The 16616-nt window shown below is 44.7% G+C and overlaps 1 protein-coding gene across 2 annotated transcripts in view; it reads right to left on the reverse strand.

Moving 5' to 3' along the window:
• Positions 1-520: 520 nt before the first annotated feature.
• The window catches only part of LOC148352209 (potassium channel subfamily K member 10-like), a 32054-nt gene continuing 15958 nt past the window's right edge, over positions 521-16616 (reverse strand). For both annotated transcript variants that reach the window (XM_088354320.1, XM_088354319.1), the window contains exons 3-7: positions 11060-11177; positions 7465-7625; positions 7210-7402; positions 4473-4615; positions 521-1742 (exon numbers count right to left, since the gene is read on the reverse strand). In XM_088354320.1, coding sequence (XP_088210446.1) covers positions 1095-1742; positions 4473-4615; positions 7210-7402; positions 7465-7625; positions 11060-11177 — 1263 coding nt within the window. In that variant the 3' untranslated portion in view covers positions 521-1094. The remainder of the gene's footprint in view (positions 1743-4472; positions 4616-7209; positions 7403-7464; positions 7626-11059; positions 11178-16616) is intronic.

The following is a 16616-nucleotide window of genomic DNA, read 5'->3' on the forward strand; positions in this document are numbered from 1 at the left end:
TATCTCTTTAGTCTCTCTCTCTCTCTCTCTCACTATTTCTCTTTTTATCTCTTTTGTCTCTCTCTCTCTCTCTCTCACTATTTCTCTTTTTATCTCTTTTCTCTCTCTCTCTCTCCCTCTCTCACTATTTCTCTTTTTATCTCTTTAGTCTCTCTCTCTCTCTCTCTCACCATTTCTCTTTTTATCTCTTTAGTCTCTCTCTCTCTCTCTCTCTCTCACCATTTCTCTTTTTATCTCTTTAGTCTCTCTCTCTCTCTCTCTATTTCTCTTTTTATCTCTAGTCTCTCTCTCTCTCTCTCTCTATTTCTCTTTTTATCTCTTTAGTCTCTCTCTCTCTCTCTCTCTCTATTTCTCTTTTTATCTCTTTAGTCTCTCTCTCTCTCTCTCTATTTCTCTTTTTATCTCTTTAGTCTCTCTCTCCCTCTCTCTCTCTCACTATTTCTCTTTTTATCTCTTTAGTCTCTCTCTCTCTCTCGCTCTATTTCTCTTTTTATCTCTTTAGTCTCTCTCTCTCTCTCTCTCTCTTTTTCTTTCTCTCTAATCTACTAGTCCGGCCCCCCGAGAGAATGTCTGTTCTATCGTGTGGCCCCCGAGTTAAGATTAGTTTGACACCCCTGAACTAGGGAGATGTTGAAAAACTGGTCCTTGAGGATTCTGGTTCCCTACCATGGTTCTAGATTTTTCTCCAACAAGCATGAGTGGACTGGCAGTGTATATCAACCTTGACTATCCTGATTCTTTACTCAAGCAAGAAGCTGTAGAGTTCGTTTTTTTTTTCACAGTTTCGCAATCCCGACTTTGGATCTCCATGGACGGTCCGAGGTCTTGAGCCTCTTGGGAGTCTATGGTCATCAACTTGATGAGTTTCTCCAGAGAACAGCAGAACATTCTGGTTTTAGACTGTTCTTGTATGCACTTATTGAGATAGTGTCTGAGGGGATCTTTGGATCTGGACCCAAAGACCAAGGCTGTGGATGCTAACCACTCTGGTTTTGGAAAGTCCTTACTGATTCAGGGATAAATGCTCGATGGAATCCAGAAATGATCACAAGACAAGGACAAGTCTTTTAGTTTGAACCTCAACCACACTGATCCTAAGCGTCCTGCAGCTTGGATTCTTCCGGTCTGCACCCGTTCAACTTGGAGCGATCCATGGAATACTGGGACAGGTTTGTCAAACTGATGTTCCTCTCTTTGGTCTCCTGGTGGTCCTCATCCAGCTCGCCGTCCTCTCCTCCTTCCCCGCCCTGCTCTTCGTCCACCATGGCGTTCCCGTTGCTAACCCCGACGCTAGACCGCCGGGAATCCCCAGGGATGTTCCTCCGGATCTCGCGGTTCTTGTTGCGCCTGGCCATCTTGGTGAGCGTCCCAAAACGTAGGTTGAAAAGGTTCTCTTCCGACGAGGACGCGGTCTGTGGCGCCCGTTCCATGCCGCGACGCTCGTAAGGCTCGCCGGCGCCCTTCAACCGCAGGTTGTTGAGCTTGGTGTCGATGCTCTCCTGCGAGGAGGTCTTGTAACGGCCGCTGTCCAAGCTAGCAAAGATGGCCCTCTTCTCGGGAGACAGGACGTCCAACGACTGGGCCCTTTGCTCCAGGCCCAGCTGGCGGCGCTCCATACTACGGATGGTGGCGGCCCTCTGAAGCTTGTCGTGGATCTCCACGCTCAGGCGCCGCCGCGTCTCCCGGAACTCGGCACGCACGTTGGCTTTCCACTCTGCTGCGTGAGCTTTAAACTCTCCGACCTGGAAGGGATTTAGAAGCATTTTATTAGATCCGTTGCGTCGAAAAATCAAAGCGAACCAGTGAGAAACAGCGACCTTTGATGGACTACTTGGGAAAAAACCCAGACCAGTGTTCTGGTTTGCCCGCGTCCCTGCGTCCCAAAAAACCTGGAACTGTCACGGTTGCCATGGCGCCCAATTGGCCCCGCCCGTGTGGCGCCAGCTGCAGCTTGTTGACAGATTCGCTCCCGGTCAGTATTTAAACTCTGTCAGTCCCCTTTTGGTCGGTCCATCTGCGAATCTCCGTTTTTACACGGCATGCTCTTTTTCGCCTGTCCTGTTTTTTTGCTCCTGTTAGTCTCCCGTTATGATCTGTTTTGAGCTAGACAACATCTGTTCTCCCGCCCTGGATAACGATCCGTTTTTGATCTCGACCACGTCTACTCTCCTCTCCTGGCTTTCGACTCGTTTCCGATCCCCATCACGTTTTTGCTCTTCTACTGACCCGTTTTTTTTTTGTTCCCGACTCCGCCATCACTCGCTACGGAAGTCCCACTTCCGCATCTGAGCAACCTACTCCCTGTGACCAGCGATCTCCAGATCGTGTGTGCACTCCTTTCCCTTCCTCCCAATAAAACTGTGAGAAACGTTACGTAAGTGGGTCCTGTTTCTGTTCTGGTCCTGACAGGAACAATCTGTGATTTTCACATGTAAATTGCTGAAAAGGGATTTGACATGATACTATCACACGAGCTAGCCAAAAGAGCCTGACAAGACCCAGTCAAAGCCCGTGCCCAGTTCCTTGACTTCCATCACATAGTTACATGCAACTTAGCTAGTAATGACAAGAACTATGTTGTTGTGAACATGGCGTCTTTCGCAGCAGCGGTTCAAGACAGATCCATGATTTAATAAGGTTATTTTCTTCCTTTCAGTCCTGATTAGTCTGGTCTTAGCTCTTGTCCATGGTCGGTACCACTTTCTGTTGGAATTATATACCTATATTTATCCTACAGTTGACATTAATATGTTATAAGTGTTCTCAGCCCTTTTTGTATAGTTTTTAGCCGTAAGCTGTTCTTCAAGGCCATGAGTTGTTTTTTCTGTCTCTTTCACATCCCAGTGGGTGCACCCTGACCTGTGCATGCCATAACTCAAGATGTTTTTCACCAAGAACCTTAATATTAGAAGGGAGGGTTCGGGGACTTGTTCAGAGTGAGGAGGAGATTTGTAACAGCTTGGTCTCCGCCGCTCTCATTATGATGATTAATAAAATAACCAATTCTCAATGACCGATTCTCTATGTCTTCTTTTATTTCAGAGCGTTTTATTAAAAATGTTGGGGACTTAAACCTAACACTTTCCAAAAGTAACTCCTCTCTAGAAATAAAGTCGTAAACCAGGACGGAGCTAGACACTGAAGGATTTTATACGTTTGACTATAAAGGATTTTATACGATGGACTACAAATCACATTTAATGCAAAAGATATTCACTGACTGGGATGTAGTTCAATGTCAGGGCACCCTGGTGAAAAATGTTGTTTACAGAAACGGCGGGAACGGGACGTAAGGCTGGTAAGATAATCAGCACATCCAGACGCAGAAAGGCCCTGATGACGTAGCAACGCTCGGTGTTGTTTTGAGTATTCCAGACATCGCGACGCCCAGGGGGGCTTCCTTGGCACGCCCATGGGAGGAGTCGGCACGCCATTATGCGGGGAGAAGATGGTGAATAGGAGAGAGCTAAAGGATTCAGAAGATAGAGATAGATAGATCGATAGATAGATAGATAGATAGATAGATACTTTATTCATCCCCGTAGGGGTAGACTGCTGGAAGTGTTCAAATTCACACTTCCAGCAGTCTACCCCGTTGTTTATTAACAGATGAACATGATGCCCTAGGGGTGCTTGTAGTGGATGACGTCACGCTAGTCCAAAAAGTTCGACATCCCTGCGGCAGAGGGAAATCTTTTCTTTGTGAAAATCCAGGGATACACCACCTCGTGTTAGCAAGTCCGCCTCCTCTCCGATTCCCCCCGGCTTTCGTGTCTCTGTTTAGCGGCGTTGAAGCCGGATAGCTCCGGGTAGCTCCGGGTGGCTACACGTTAGTGTCCGGAATGCTAAACGTGAGCCACGTTTCCGCAAAACACAGCAACTGCGCTCCCTGTGCGCTTCGATGTTTTCCACCAGCACTCGATGATCTTATTTGGTCGTGAGTTCGCATTTACCATGATTACAGATGGTACCGGAGATTTAGAACGCCGCTAGCCGCTTAGCTAGCTCTTCTTCCACGATAGGCCCCTTCATCGCGCCGGCACGAGAATTCTTCAGGGCAAGGAGTTGATTCCTTGATCAGACGCATTTTTGTGCGCTAAAACCCATGTCCATAGGATAGAAGTAATCCATAGTGTAGTTGTCAAAACGGGAAGAAAAAACACCGAAGATAGGAGCAGACAATAAAACAATAGGGCAGCCGCTGGAAAAGGCAGCCGCTCGTGGCAGCGGCGCTTCCCAGAGGCTCCAACGACACTAATTCGGCCGTTTTCGATGGAGTACACTTAGTTAAATTGTTAATAAAATTAAATCTGCCCCCATGTGAAAATGTCATGTTCATTTTTTCCTCAAGAAACAAGCGCGCATAAATTGTTGGGTGATTGTAGGTTGTGTTTGGTTAATGGAGTCAGATAACTCATTCGGACTATTTGGTAAACGATACATTTTCATTTTTGATTCCCAACAACACTTACTTCTTCTTTAGTCTTCTTGGACAACACTCGAAGCCAGTCCCCAATCATGCTGAGGACTGCCGCAAAGTAAGCCAGTCCCACTAGGATCCAGAACCAAACCAGAGGCTTGTACCACTCCATGTAATCGATCCTGCGGTTCCCCCCTGCGAGAAAAACAAAGCAATACATCAGGAAGGACCTCTTGGACCTGAGGGAACATCTTCTAGGACAGGGGTGTCAAACTCGTTTTAGCTGGGGGCCACAAATGCTAGAAAAAAATCTCACGGGGGCCAGACTAGTAAAATTAAGAGAAAGAGAGAGGGAGAAAAAGACAGAGAAAGAGAGGGAGGGAAAGAGAGCGATAAACAGATATGGAGAACAAGGGAGACAGAGTAACAGTGTGAGGAAAAGAGATGGCAGAATAGAGATATGAATGGAGAAGAAGGGGGAAATGAATATAGTGAAAGAAAGTGAAAAAAGAGAATGATAAAAAGAATAAGAGAAGTGAAACGACAGAAAGAAAAAAGAGTCAGCGGGAGAAAAAGAGACAAAGTGAGGTGAGAGAGGTCAAAAAATAGAAAGAAAAAAGGGGGAGAAAGAAAGAGAAAAATAGAAAGAAAGAGAATTAAAGTGTAAATTAGAGAGAGAAAACGGAACGAGAGCAAGACAGAGAAAAATAAAGAGTGAGAGAGAAATAGAGAAAAGAGAAAGAAAGAGAGAGTGAACAGGAGAAAGAAAAAGAGGGAGAAATAAATAAAAAAGAAGTGAGTCAGAGAGAAATGGAAAAATACCACCACAATTGTTTTGCGAGTGTTAACTGGCTTCGGTGACATCCGGTGGAAATATTTTAAACTACAGCTCATTTTCCTCTTTTGCTTCTCTCACTGTTGTCTTGCGGGCTGGATTTAAACCATTGGCGGGCCTTATCTGGCCCGCGGGCCGCCTGTTTGACACCTTGTGCTCAGCGCACAAGAAAATCTAGCCAGCGCACAAAAATGAGGGCTCAAAATTACTAATTAAGAAGCGACTCAAGTCAAAGTTACAGTGCATGAGGGTAAAAATACACAGGTTCCCCTGACGTTGTGTCCTAAATGCGCTATTTTGAAGTCGAGTCGAATTAGAACGAAATTTTGTAAAGTTAGTAGAGTTTGTCGAGGACCGGCTTCTTTGGCTCGGCTCACTAAAAGGAACCGGCTCTTTCGGGTCCTAAACGGCTCTTCAGGTCGTTTTTGCTTCTTTAATCCCAACATGACCAAATATGATGTAAAATTATGCACGACATGACTTAAAGGAAAGGGGGAATAGAACAAAAAAGAAAATAATACCAAAATGAAAAAGTAGTGAAAAGCTGAGAAAAAAAGAAACAAAAGGAAGAGGAAAAAAAGAAGGAAAAATTTAGAAAAAAGCCATGAAAAAAAAGAAAGAAGGTATAAAGAATGAAGGTAAAAATACACAGGTTTCCCCGACGTTGTGTCCTAAATGCGGTATTTTGAAGAGAGGGGGAGAGTTGAAGTAGAACGAAGTTGAGTAAAGTTAGTAGAGTTTGTCGAGATCCGGCTTCTTCGGCTCGGCTCACTAAAAGGAACCGGCTCTTTCGGGTCCTAAACGGCTCTTCGGGTTGTTTTTGCTTCTTTAATCCCAATATGAACAAATATGATGTAAAATTTTGCACAAAATGACTTAAAGGAAGGGGGGGAATAGAACAAAAAAGAAAGTAATACCAAAATGAAAAAGTAGTGAAAAGCTGAGAAAAAAAAGAAACAAAAGGAAGAGAAAAAAAGAAGGAAAAATTTAGAAAAGAGCCAGAAAAAAGAAAATAAAGAAACGTAGGAAAAAAACAAATAGAGGACAAAAAGAAAAAAGTAACAGCTCGGAAAAAATAAACACAATGAGATTTTTTTAAAGGAATTTTTTTAAAAAGGTAGAAAAAAAACACAGAAAAAAGAAGAAAAAGTTTGTGTTGCATTCAAATAATTTCCAATTATATCAAGTGCACGGCGGCACAGTTCATGTCATGGGAACCTGTCGTGGGTTCAAATCCAGCTCCAGACTTCCTGTGCGGAGTTTGTATGTTCTCCCCGTGCTTGCGTGGGTTTCCTCCGGGCACTCCGGTTTCCTCCCACATCCCAAAAACATGCATTTCAGGTGAATTGCCCGGTCCAAATTGTCCCTAGGTGTGAATGAGCGAGTGAGTTGTCTGTCCCTGTGTGCCCTGCGATTGGTTGGCAACCAGTTCAGGGTGTCCCCTGCCCACTGCCCGGAGATGGCTGGGATGGGCTCCAGCCCCCCTGCGACCCTAATGAGGATAAGCGGTACGGCTAATGAGATGAGATGAGATCAAGTGAATCATTGTACTTCCACACAAAAATGTAATTAAGTACAGTTCTGTATCTTACAACCGACTCAATAAGCCCCCAAAAATGTTAATATTATGCGACAAAATATATCAGGAACTAAAAGAAATGGATATCTTGTGAAAGAATTGTAAGAACAAACGCCGTTTGAAGGCCGTACAACCTTTGCGATAGTACATGAGTCAATTCATTCAAAAGTTAAAAATAATTTTGCATTGCCGGAAACTCCACAAAATGTAACTTGATGTCAAGTTTTGGACATGTTTGATAATGATTTAGTTGCCACACTTGGGATTGCCGTTGCTCACTGTTGTTTCAAGCGTTGCTCACCGACTTTGTGTGAATGCTCAGACCTGGGGAAAATTCCAGGGAACATTGCCTGTGTCCTAGGACCTAATCCGCACCTGCCACATAGTCGCCGATCCCCACTGTAGTGAGAGTAATAACCACGAAGTAGATGGCCTCCAGCGTGGTCCAGCCCTCGATGTGTTTGAAGACGATGGCGGGGAAGGTGACAAAGACGATGCAACCGGCAAAGATGAAAAGGATGGTGGATGTCACCCGGATCTTGGTCTGACTGATCCGTTTGTGTTTTTGCTGTAAGGAACCGAGGCACAGTCACAATAATGAAGCCACGGCAGGATTTTCTCGATACTTACCCGGAAGATCTTCTCCACTCTCAAGATACTTTTCACGAAAATCGTCCCCAACTGATCTCCGATCCCCGCCAGCAGGAAGCCGAAGAGAGGGATGCCGAAGATGGCGTAAAGGATGCAGAAGATCTTGCCTCCCTCTGTGCTGGGGGCGATGTTTCCGTAACCTAAAGACCAGGGTTGGGTAGGGTTACTTTAACTGGATTACTTTCCATTACTTTTGGATGACTCCAATACCAATTATGCTAATAAAAGACAAAAGAAACTACCGTAAATTCCGGACTATAAGCCGCTACTTTTTTCCCTAACTTTCAACCCTGCGGCTTATTCAGTGATGCGGCCAATTTATGTCATTTTTCTAACGGCCGCCAGCAGCGCTCGAGTGTTGCTACCATTAACTGCCCTGTCACAGTCACCGTTTGGGATGAAAGCTATATCATTATTATTACCGTCTTTCTTTGTAAATATGTGTAACCCATGTATAATATGTATTTGCAACTGTATATTTTTGTCATGTATTTATTTGTTTTTATTTTAGACTCTTATTCTGATATGTTTTGCACGGGTGAATGAAAAAGGAGGGGCGGAACAAACGCGGGGTGACGGGTTTACGGGGGACCGCTAAAGGTGAGGGACCGTTTGGGTTGAAAGTTATATTTTTATTATTAAAGCCTTGAAAACTCTCTCGGTGTACCGTCTTTCTTTGTAAATATGTGTAACCCATGTATAATATGTATTTGCAACTGTATATTTTTGTAATGTATTTATTTGTATTTATTTTAGACACTTATTCTGATATGTTTTGCACGGGTGAATGAAAAAGGAGGGGCGGAACAAACACGGGGTGACGGGTTTAAGGCGGGACCGCTAAAGGTGAAGGACAGACAAGGAAAGAAGAGGGGGTAAAAAGTTGGTTCAAGAAAAAGGAGTTGCGTGAGTAAATGTGTTCATCTGATATATTTTTCCCACGCTTACCTTTGGAAATATACACTTTTTTCCTTGGATTACTTCCAACGGGACCCGGACTCTGCAGGTCTGCATCAAACCTTAAGTACCGGTATCATTTTGCCGACTGTGATTATTGGACTGTGGACTTTAATAAGGGACATTTAGTTTCAATCGCGGGACTTGAAGTCGGGTTTGGGTTAATTTGGTGTTTGTGTTACATGTTTAAATGTGGGCGCATGCGGCTTATATACAAGTGCGGCTTGTGTATGTACAAAATCGGTTTTCCTCTTAAAATGTGGTGGGTGCGGCTTATAATCAGGTGTGCTCTATAGTCTGGAATTTACGGTGAATATGAATAAAATTACAAAATTTTGTACAGGCTTTGGGAGTAACAGAATACATGGAATGGCAAAAATGATGTTGGCAAGCTGTTTGGATTTATTTTCATTTTGTTTCTGTCGCGTTTTATGTTCGTTTTGCCGGAGATCAAAGAGATCAAAGCCAGGAGAGAAAGCTTACCACGTGTTGTGAGTCATCATTTTATTCATATTTAGTTTCTTTTGTCTTTTATTAGCATATTTGGTATTGGAGTAATCCAAAAGCCATTGAAAGTAATCCAGTTAAAGTAACCCTACCCAACCCTGCTTGTCACTTTAATGGCGCAAGTACACTCAAACTTTGGGGTCTAAATCGACCTCTTTATGTTGTGGGAGAGCTATTTACAAGTTGCTGACGCTAGAAAAGATACACCAAGCATTCGCCTTTTTTTTTTTACAACTGGCAGTTGGAGAGGGGGAGGGGCCAGAAGAGGAGGAAACTTACGTCCGTCTCCTTGGACGCGCTCCTAACTCTGGGTGGCCCTTCCCCTACTAAACTGCATTTATTTAGGCAGAACAAAGAAAGAGAAAGAAAGAAACCCCCCTTTGGGCGGTACCAATATTTGAAACAGAAACGTGATACCATCTGGTTTAAAGATAACTGCCTTCTGTTTCTTGGACACCGATTGGAGCAATCCCAAATAATAGTTCATATGACTACTGACAAACAAATAACCCCTTTTGCCTGCTGTTTGCTAGCAAACTGAGCAAAGAGACGTTAATTCCGCATTTAACTTTAGACATTAAATGAAGAATGATTTTGTCAGGACCAGAACGAAGACAGGGCCCACTTACGTGCGTTTTTCTTAGTTTTAATTTAATTTTTACGCTAGAACGTGCATGACTCCCCATTTCCCGTAAAATAAAAGGCTTGTGTGAGAAACGTCACGCATTTGGGTCCTGATCCTGTTCCGGTTCCTGACAATTTTAAAGCTTTATTTACTGTATCTTTGAATATCAGTCAATGACAGACACTTGTGCACCATTTTCCTCTTTCGCAATGATTTTCTTCTTTAATTTAATCAGTGTTTTTGCCGTTTCCTCTATCACTATCTTACTTAGAAGCCATTGTTATTGGCAAAAAAGGCAATAAAAACACACAAAATCACAATAAATCCTCAAGACGTGTTGTCAGACTGACGATCTCTCTCGAAATGATGCTAACCGACTGGGCAATAGCATCCAAGACACTGTTAGAATACTGAAGTTATAGACTATTTTATACACTGTTTTATTCCACTTATATTAAAAAATACTTGTCCTAAGTTTGACCTCAGCCTTGAGTGCAACTTTTTAGAAGGGTGTCGTAAACCGCCTGTGTTTTGGAATGTGTCTTTATTTCAGTCTGCGCAGATAACAATGACTTATAACTTTGCCTGGGGGGTTAGAATGTGAGTGTCATGCCCCATTCTGTCCAGAGGGCGATGACCTATCTCCCCTCTCCCAAGCTTCAAAGGACTATTGGGAAATTCGGTCCGCGCCGTGTTGATGCAATCAGCCAGAGGCTTTGTCTTGGGGCGTGAACATTTCATCGGCATGGGTGATAAGAGGAGGAGACCTCGTCGCTCTCTTTCTCCACACGGTTGTAATTGGCAAGGACGAAAAATCCGATTTGTTCAACTCTTTGATTGGGCTAAATAAATTGATACGTAGACTACACTCGTCGCTGGGCTCATTAAATTTCCCTGACTTTTGAATATGCTCCAACTGTAAGCAATTAGACAAGACACGTGAAGTGTCTTCGGAGTCAGAATGCAGTTTAGGAAATGTTAAAACTACAAATACCGAAGCAAAAATTGGTCAAATTTTAGATAATACCGCTTTGTTCGGATACAGACTCGTTCAAGTACCGTTTTGTCGTATCACTGTACTATAAAACAGTATTCATTCCACAGAATCATTGAACTTAGCTTTAGCGACAAGCTAATAAAATGCTAACGAGGTCATCGAAAGGTGCTCCAAAGGATGGAAATGAAGGAAGGCGTTGGCACATTTAACATATGATGATGCGCTTATGCAACATCGTCAGTACCAGGCCTTACGTAACAATCCAGGGCGAAACAAGATCACCGAAAGTCAATAATGAAGTCGTCCTTAAGGGAAAAGACATTTGTTATCGTCCGATCTTCGGTCTGGTTATACTCGATAGCAATGAATTCAATCATGGCGGAAATCATGTTATGATGATTACGGTTTTAATCAATATGAAAATATTGAGTTAAAGTGTCCGAATGTATCGTTTTTAAAATATTCCCGACGGGGATGTATTAACATACCAATGGTTGTGATGACGGTTCCCGCAAAGAAGAAAGCACTGGCCAGGTCCCAGTAACTGGAGTTGTAGGAAGTGTCGCCTATGGGACTCACCCCGGCGCTCACGGCGTCAATGGAATGCTGCAAATACAACAAAATGTCATGATTACTGGCACAGCCACGGGACCTGATTGGCTGTTCTCACTCACTGTCGTCAGTTGTTTTCAAACACTACCCTGAACCTAGACAAATGTAATATCACCCATAGTGACTCGGTCAAAAATCTAGGTGTTATATTTGATCCTAATCTGTCGTTTCAGTTACACGCGAAAAATATTACTAGAATAGCTTTCTACCACCTCCTTAATATTGCGAAGATTCGTTCGATGCTGTCTTAATCAGATGCAGAGGTTTTAATTCATGCGTTTATTACTTCTCGGCTTGATGACTGTAATATATTGCTTTCTGGTCTCCCGATGTCTAGCATCAAAAGTTTGCAACTGGTTCAGAATGCGGCAGCTAGACTTTTGACTAAGACCAAAACGTTTGAGCATATTACTCCTGTGTTGGCCAACTTGCACTGGCTCCCAGTCCACTTAAGATGTGACTTTAAGGTTCTCTTATTGACATATAAATGTTCATTTCATTTCATTTCATTTCATTTTCATTGCATGGGCTTGCACCCTCTTATCTCTCTGATTTGATTTCCCCCTATGTTCCTGCACGGAGTCTGCGCTCGGAAAATGCCGGTCTACTTGTGACTCCGAGAGCCAAGAAGTCTGCAGGCTCGAGAGCGTTCTCCATCCGGGCCCTGGTGTTATGGAACGCCCTGCCTCCGGAGATAAGATCTGCAACCTCAACGGAAGTTTTTAAATCGAGGCTTAAGACACACTTCTATTCCAAAGCTTAAGATTGATGCCCACCTCATATTCTGTATTGTCCTGTCTTTTCCCGACTGCCTGCCTAGCTGATACGAAGGAGAAGGACGATTGGAGATGAGTCAGCGGACCAGCGTCCGACCTGAAGCATGTGAACGCCTGCATGGACCAGCTGGCAGAGATGGGAAGCTACATCGTGGCCGTCATAGACTTTCTGGACTAGTTTACAGGCTGGGGGCGTCGTTGGTGTCATGCTCTTTCCTGACATTTTCAACATCTTACCTAGTGTTTACTATTCTGTGTACAGTAATGCTAATTGTGATTCACCCTGGTCAATCCTGGAAGGGGGATTACCATCCTGTGCAGTCCTTTGAGACATTTTTGTGATTAAGGGCTATATAAATAAATGTGACTTGACGGACTCTTTTTAAACTCCCGTCTTCCGAAAGGAAGCCGTCAGACCGCCTGCGAACCTATGCTCTCAGCTAAGCAAGCTTTTGTACTCTCCGACATTTTCCTGCCATTTTCCTGCCCGATACCTGTTGCCGACCTGTTTCTGGACCCGTTTCTGCTTTTGCTCCTCCGTCCCGGCCATCGACCTGTTTTGCCCTGTTTCCTGCCTGATACCTGTTGCCGACCTCTTTTCTGGACCCGTTTCTGTTTTGCTCCCCCGTCCTGGCCATCGACCTGTTTTCTCGCTGTCAACAAGGACCCTCGCTCGACACGGAAGTGACACTTCCGCGTTCCTGTCATCTGCTACCCGTTACCGACGATCATCGGATCGTGGATGCAAGCACTGCATTCTTTCTTAATAAAAACTGAGTAAAACGAACGCTATTGGGTCCTGTCTCCGTTCCTGGTCTGTTTAGGGATTTCAATCCTCGGGATTTTGAGTGTATAACTTCTTACTTGCAAAATGAAAACACACATTGCCTTTACATTCACTGTAATATAATTTCCTCTTATACTCCATAAAGCTCCATCTGCTCATTTCTTCGCTCATAATGTGTGAATTCTGTTTCCAGGTCCCCATGGCGACGCGTACTTTTAACAAATTGGAAGAGAAATTGGTGTGTAATAATTGACCACTAGGGGTCGTTGTAGCTTATGATGGAGCTGAACTGTGTGCGTTGGAAGAAGACACACTACGGAAGCCCGAAGGGTAACACTCGGCAAAATTCGAAAGACTATTATCATGTTTTCTTGCGTGAGCAAGGACAAATTTCAGCTAGCAACAGGACATGAAAGATGGTGTTAATGTCTTGATTACGGATGTGACTCAACTGCCGCAGGTTCTGATTGGCTCCCTGTCACTATTTGTACCCAATCCTGTCTGTCCCCTGTTGTCAGTCCGTCTGCGAACCTCAGTGTATACTAGGCAAGCCTTTTTCGACCCTGACTCCCACCCGTCCCGTTTTTTCTCCCATCTGTCTCTGGCTACGACTTGTTTTGATCCCGACCTCGTCTGCTCTCCCGTCCCAGCTTACGACCTCTTTTGTCCCTGACTACGTCTACTCTCCCGTTCTGGCTTACGCCTCGTTTCCGACCCCGACCATGTCTTGCTCTACCAGTCCCGGCTACCGACCCGTTTTTCCATCCCCGTCACCGCCTTTGCTCGCTACGGAAGATCCACTTCCATGTTCGGATCACAATCCGAATACGAGAGCGACTTGATTCCCGCGTCCAGCGAACACCGCATCGAAGGCGCAGCCCTTCCTCTTTCCTTCAATAAAACTTGTGGTAAACGCTACGCAATTGGGTCCTGTTTCCATTCTGGTCATGACAGTTAATCTGAGTAAGCTGGATACACTAAAAGCAGCTGAAAAGACTGAAACGATAGTGTTGCTCAGAGCTGGTAGAAATTACTAACTTTAGTGGCTCGCAGAAGAAGCTACTAAGAAGACCAGTAAAACATTACGAGAGGTAGCTAACAATGGTGGCCAGCGGTGAGGCAAGGGGCTACGAGAGTGGCCAAAGAAGGAAACAGTAATAAAAGAAAATAGCCAAATACCTGAATCACGGCACTCAGCAGCGTTTGCTTGCATGACCAGCTGTGGAAGGCTATTGACACTGAGGGACGAAGCGGGGGCAGTTAAAAATAGCTGCCAGCTTCAAGCCATTGCATAAAGCCAAGAGCCTAACATGAGCGGCTAAAGAAGGAAACAGTGGTAACAAAAAAAAACACATGCCTGGATGAACAGATTCGGCAATCTTCGCTTGCATGATCAATTGTGGAAGGCAAGTGACACTTAAGGACGAAGCTGGAGCAGCAAACAATGGGTAGTAGTGAAACATAGCCTGAAAGCCATTGACAAATATAAGTGGCCAAAGAAGGAAACAGTGGTAAAAAAGTGCCACATGCCTGGATGAACAGACTCGGCAATCTTGAACTTTGGAAAGCAAGTGACAGTTTGATCTAATTAAATAAGCAAAAACATGTGTACTCGCTCATAAAGTCACTGAGTCCCGTGATTAAGGCATTTTCCACTTTTTCCCATTGTTTCTTTTTCTAGCCACTGTTAGCCACCCAGTTGCAGGCTACGCCTCACCGCTAGCCGCTATTGTTATTGTTCGCTGCTCCAGATTCCTATTTCAGTGTCACTCGTTCTCCTGTCCCGGCTACCTGTATGCCGATTCTGTTTCCTGTATCGATCCCCGATCCAAGCTCCGTTCTCCTGTCCTGGCTACCCGTATCTCAATGCTGTTTCCTGTATCAATCCCCGATCCAAGCTCTCTTCTCCTGTCCCGGCTACCCGTATCCTGACTCTGTTTCCTGTATCGATCCCCAATCCAAACTCCGTTCTGTCCCGGCTACCCATATCCCAATTCTGTTTCCTGCATTGATCCCTGATCCAAGCTCCGTTCTCCTGTCACGGCTACCCGTATCCTGATTTTGTTTCCTATATCAATCCCGATCCAAGCTCCGTTCTCCTGTCCCGACTACCCGTACCCTGATTCTGCTTCCTGTATCGATCCCCGATCCAAGCTTCGTTCCCTGTCCCAACTACCCATATCCTGATTCTGTTTCCTGTATCGACCCCCGATCCAAGCCCTGTTCCACTCTCCCGGCTACCCGTATCCTGTTTCTGTTTCCTGTATCGATTCCCGATCCAAGCTCCGTTCTCCTGTCCTGGCTACCCGTACCCTGATTCTGTTTCCTGTATCGATCCCTGATCCAAGCTCCATTCTCCTATCCCGGCTACCCGTATGCCGATTCTGTTTCCTGTATCAAACCCCGGTCCAAACTCCGTTTTCCTATCCCGGCTACCCTTATCCCAATTCTGTTTCCTGTATCCATTCCCGATCCCTGGCTTCCCGCTCATACCGGCCACCCGACTTGTTCCGATCTCTGACCACGCTTCGTTCACGAAGGCTTCCCATTCCTCCTGCCCAGCGAGCCCCTTATTGCTGTCTTTTTCCTCTCGCCCTGACTTCCCCGATCCCTTAACAAAGCATCGTGTGAAACGTTCCGCATTTGGGTCCCTCGCTCGTGACACAAATGTGTCTCATTGAAATGTGTGCCCACAAAGTCCTCATGCACTAAAAGGATTTTTCCACCTCCTCAATGTAGCACATTCATGGCTGGAAAACAGACGTACGGCTATAAATAGAACAGCTCATAAAATATTCAGACATATTGTGCAGCTATTCATAGCCTCCTCACCCCTTTCCCGGTTGAATTTGATATTTTTATGGATAATTACACGTACGAGTAAAAGCTCATTAGTATAAAAAAAGAGAATGGATTTTAAGTGAACTGGTACGTGCCGAGAATAAATCACTTTGAAATGTTGGTCAGGAGAGTACATGCATATTTTATAACACGGGTAGCACCAAAGTGAGTAGGCGGAGCCTGGATGTAGGGGCGGGGCCTAAATGTGGGAAGAAACTCGGGACAAGATTCTCCTGTATGTTGCAAAAGTCCAAATACCCATGGTGCTAGTTGATTATTCTTTCATATGAATATTTTTTTGTCAAAAATTGCATGCACTTTGCTTGTATGAAGCCCACTTATATCATTCTATTAGTCAAAACCCCCGTCTCCTGTCATCGGTTGTCAGTCCGTCTGCGAACCTCAGTTAACACTAGGCAAGCCTTTCTCGACACAGACTCCCACCTGTTTTTGCTCCCGTCTGTTCCCTATCTTCAACCCGTTTTTTGATCCTGACCACAGCTACTCTCCCCTCCTGGCTTTCAACTCGTTTCCGATCCCGACCACTTTTTTTGCTCTCCTGTCCCGGCTACTAACCTGTTTTTTTCCGTTCCCGACACCGTCATCGCTCGCCATGGAAGTCCCACTTCTGCGTTCAGAGCGACCTGCTGCCCGCGACCAGCGATCACCGGATCGTGGGTGCAACCCTTTCCATTCTTCCAATAAAACAGAGAAACGTAACGCAAGTGGGTCCTGTCTCTGTTCTGGTCCTGACAGTACAATCTCATAAACATGTTTGAAGACACAGAAGTTAAGATATTGGTCATATATGAAAAGCTGACATATTTGGCCGTCACTACAAAAGCCACTTTTTCCACTCTTTTCTTCTCTAGCCATACATGTTAGCCACTTGGCTGCAGGCCAGTAGCAGGAGAAGCCTCCTGATCCGTCTCAGATACAGCACCTTCACATCATGGTCGCTGTTGTTTTTCAGGTTAAAGCGTCATTGTACTCTTACTCGCCAACAATTGAATCTGATAACTGATTTGT

The sequence above is a fragment of the Urocampus carinirostris genome, chromosome 15 (assembly GCF_059441175.1).
Source record: "Urocampus carinirostris isolate Australia breed hairy pipefish chromosome 15, RoL_Ucar_1.0, whole genome shotgun sequence".
Lineage (NCBI taxonomy): Eukaryota > Metazoa > Chordata > Actinopteri > Syngnathiformes > Syngnathidae > Urocampus > Urocampus carinirostris.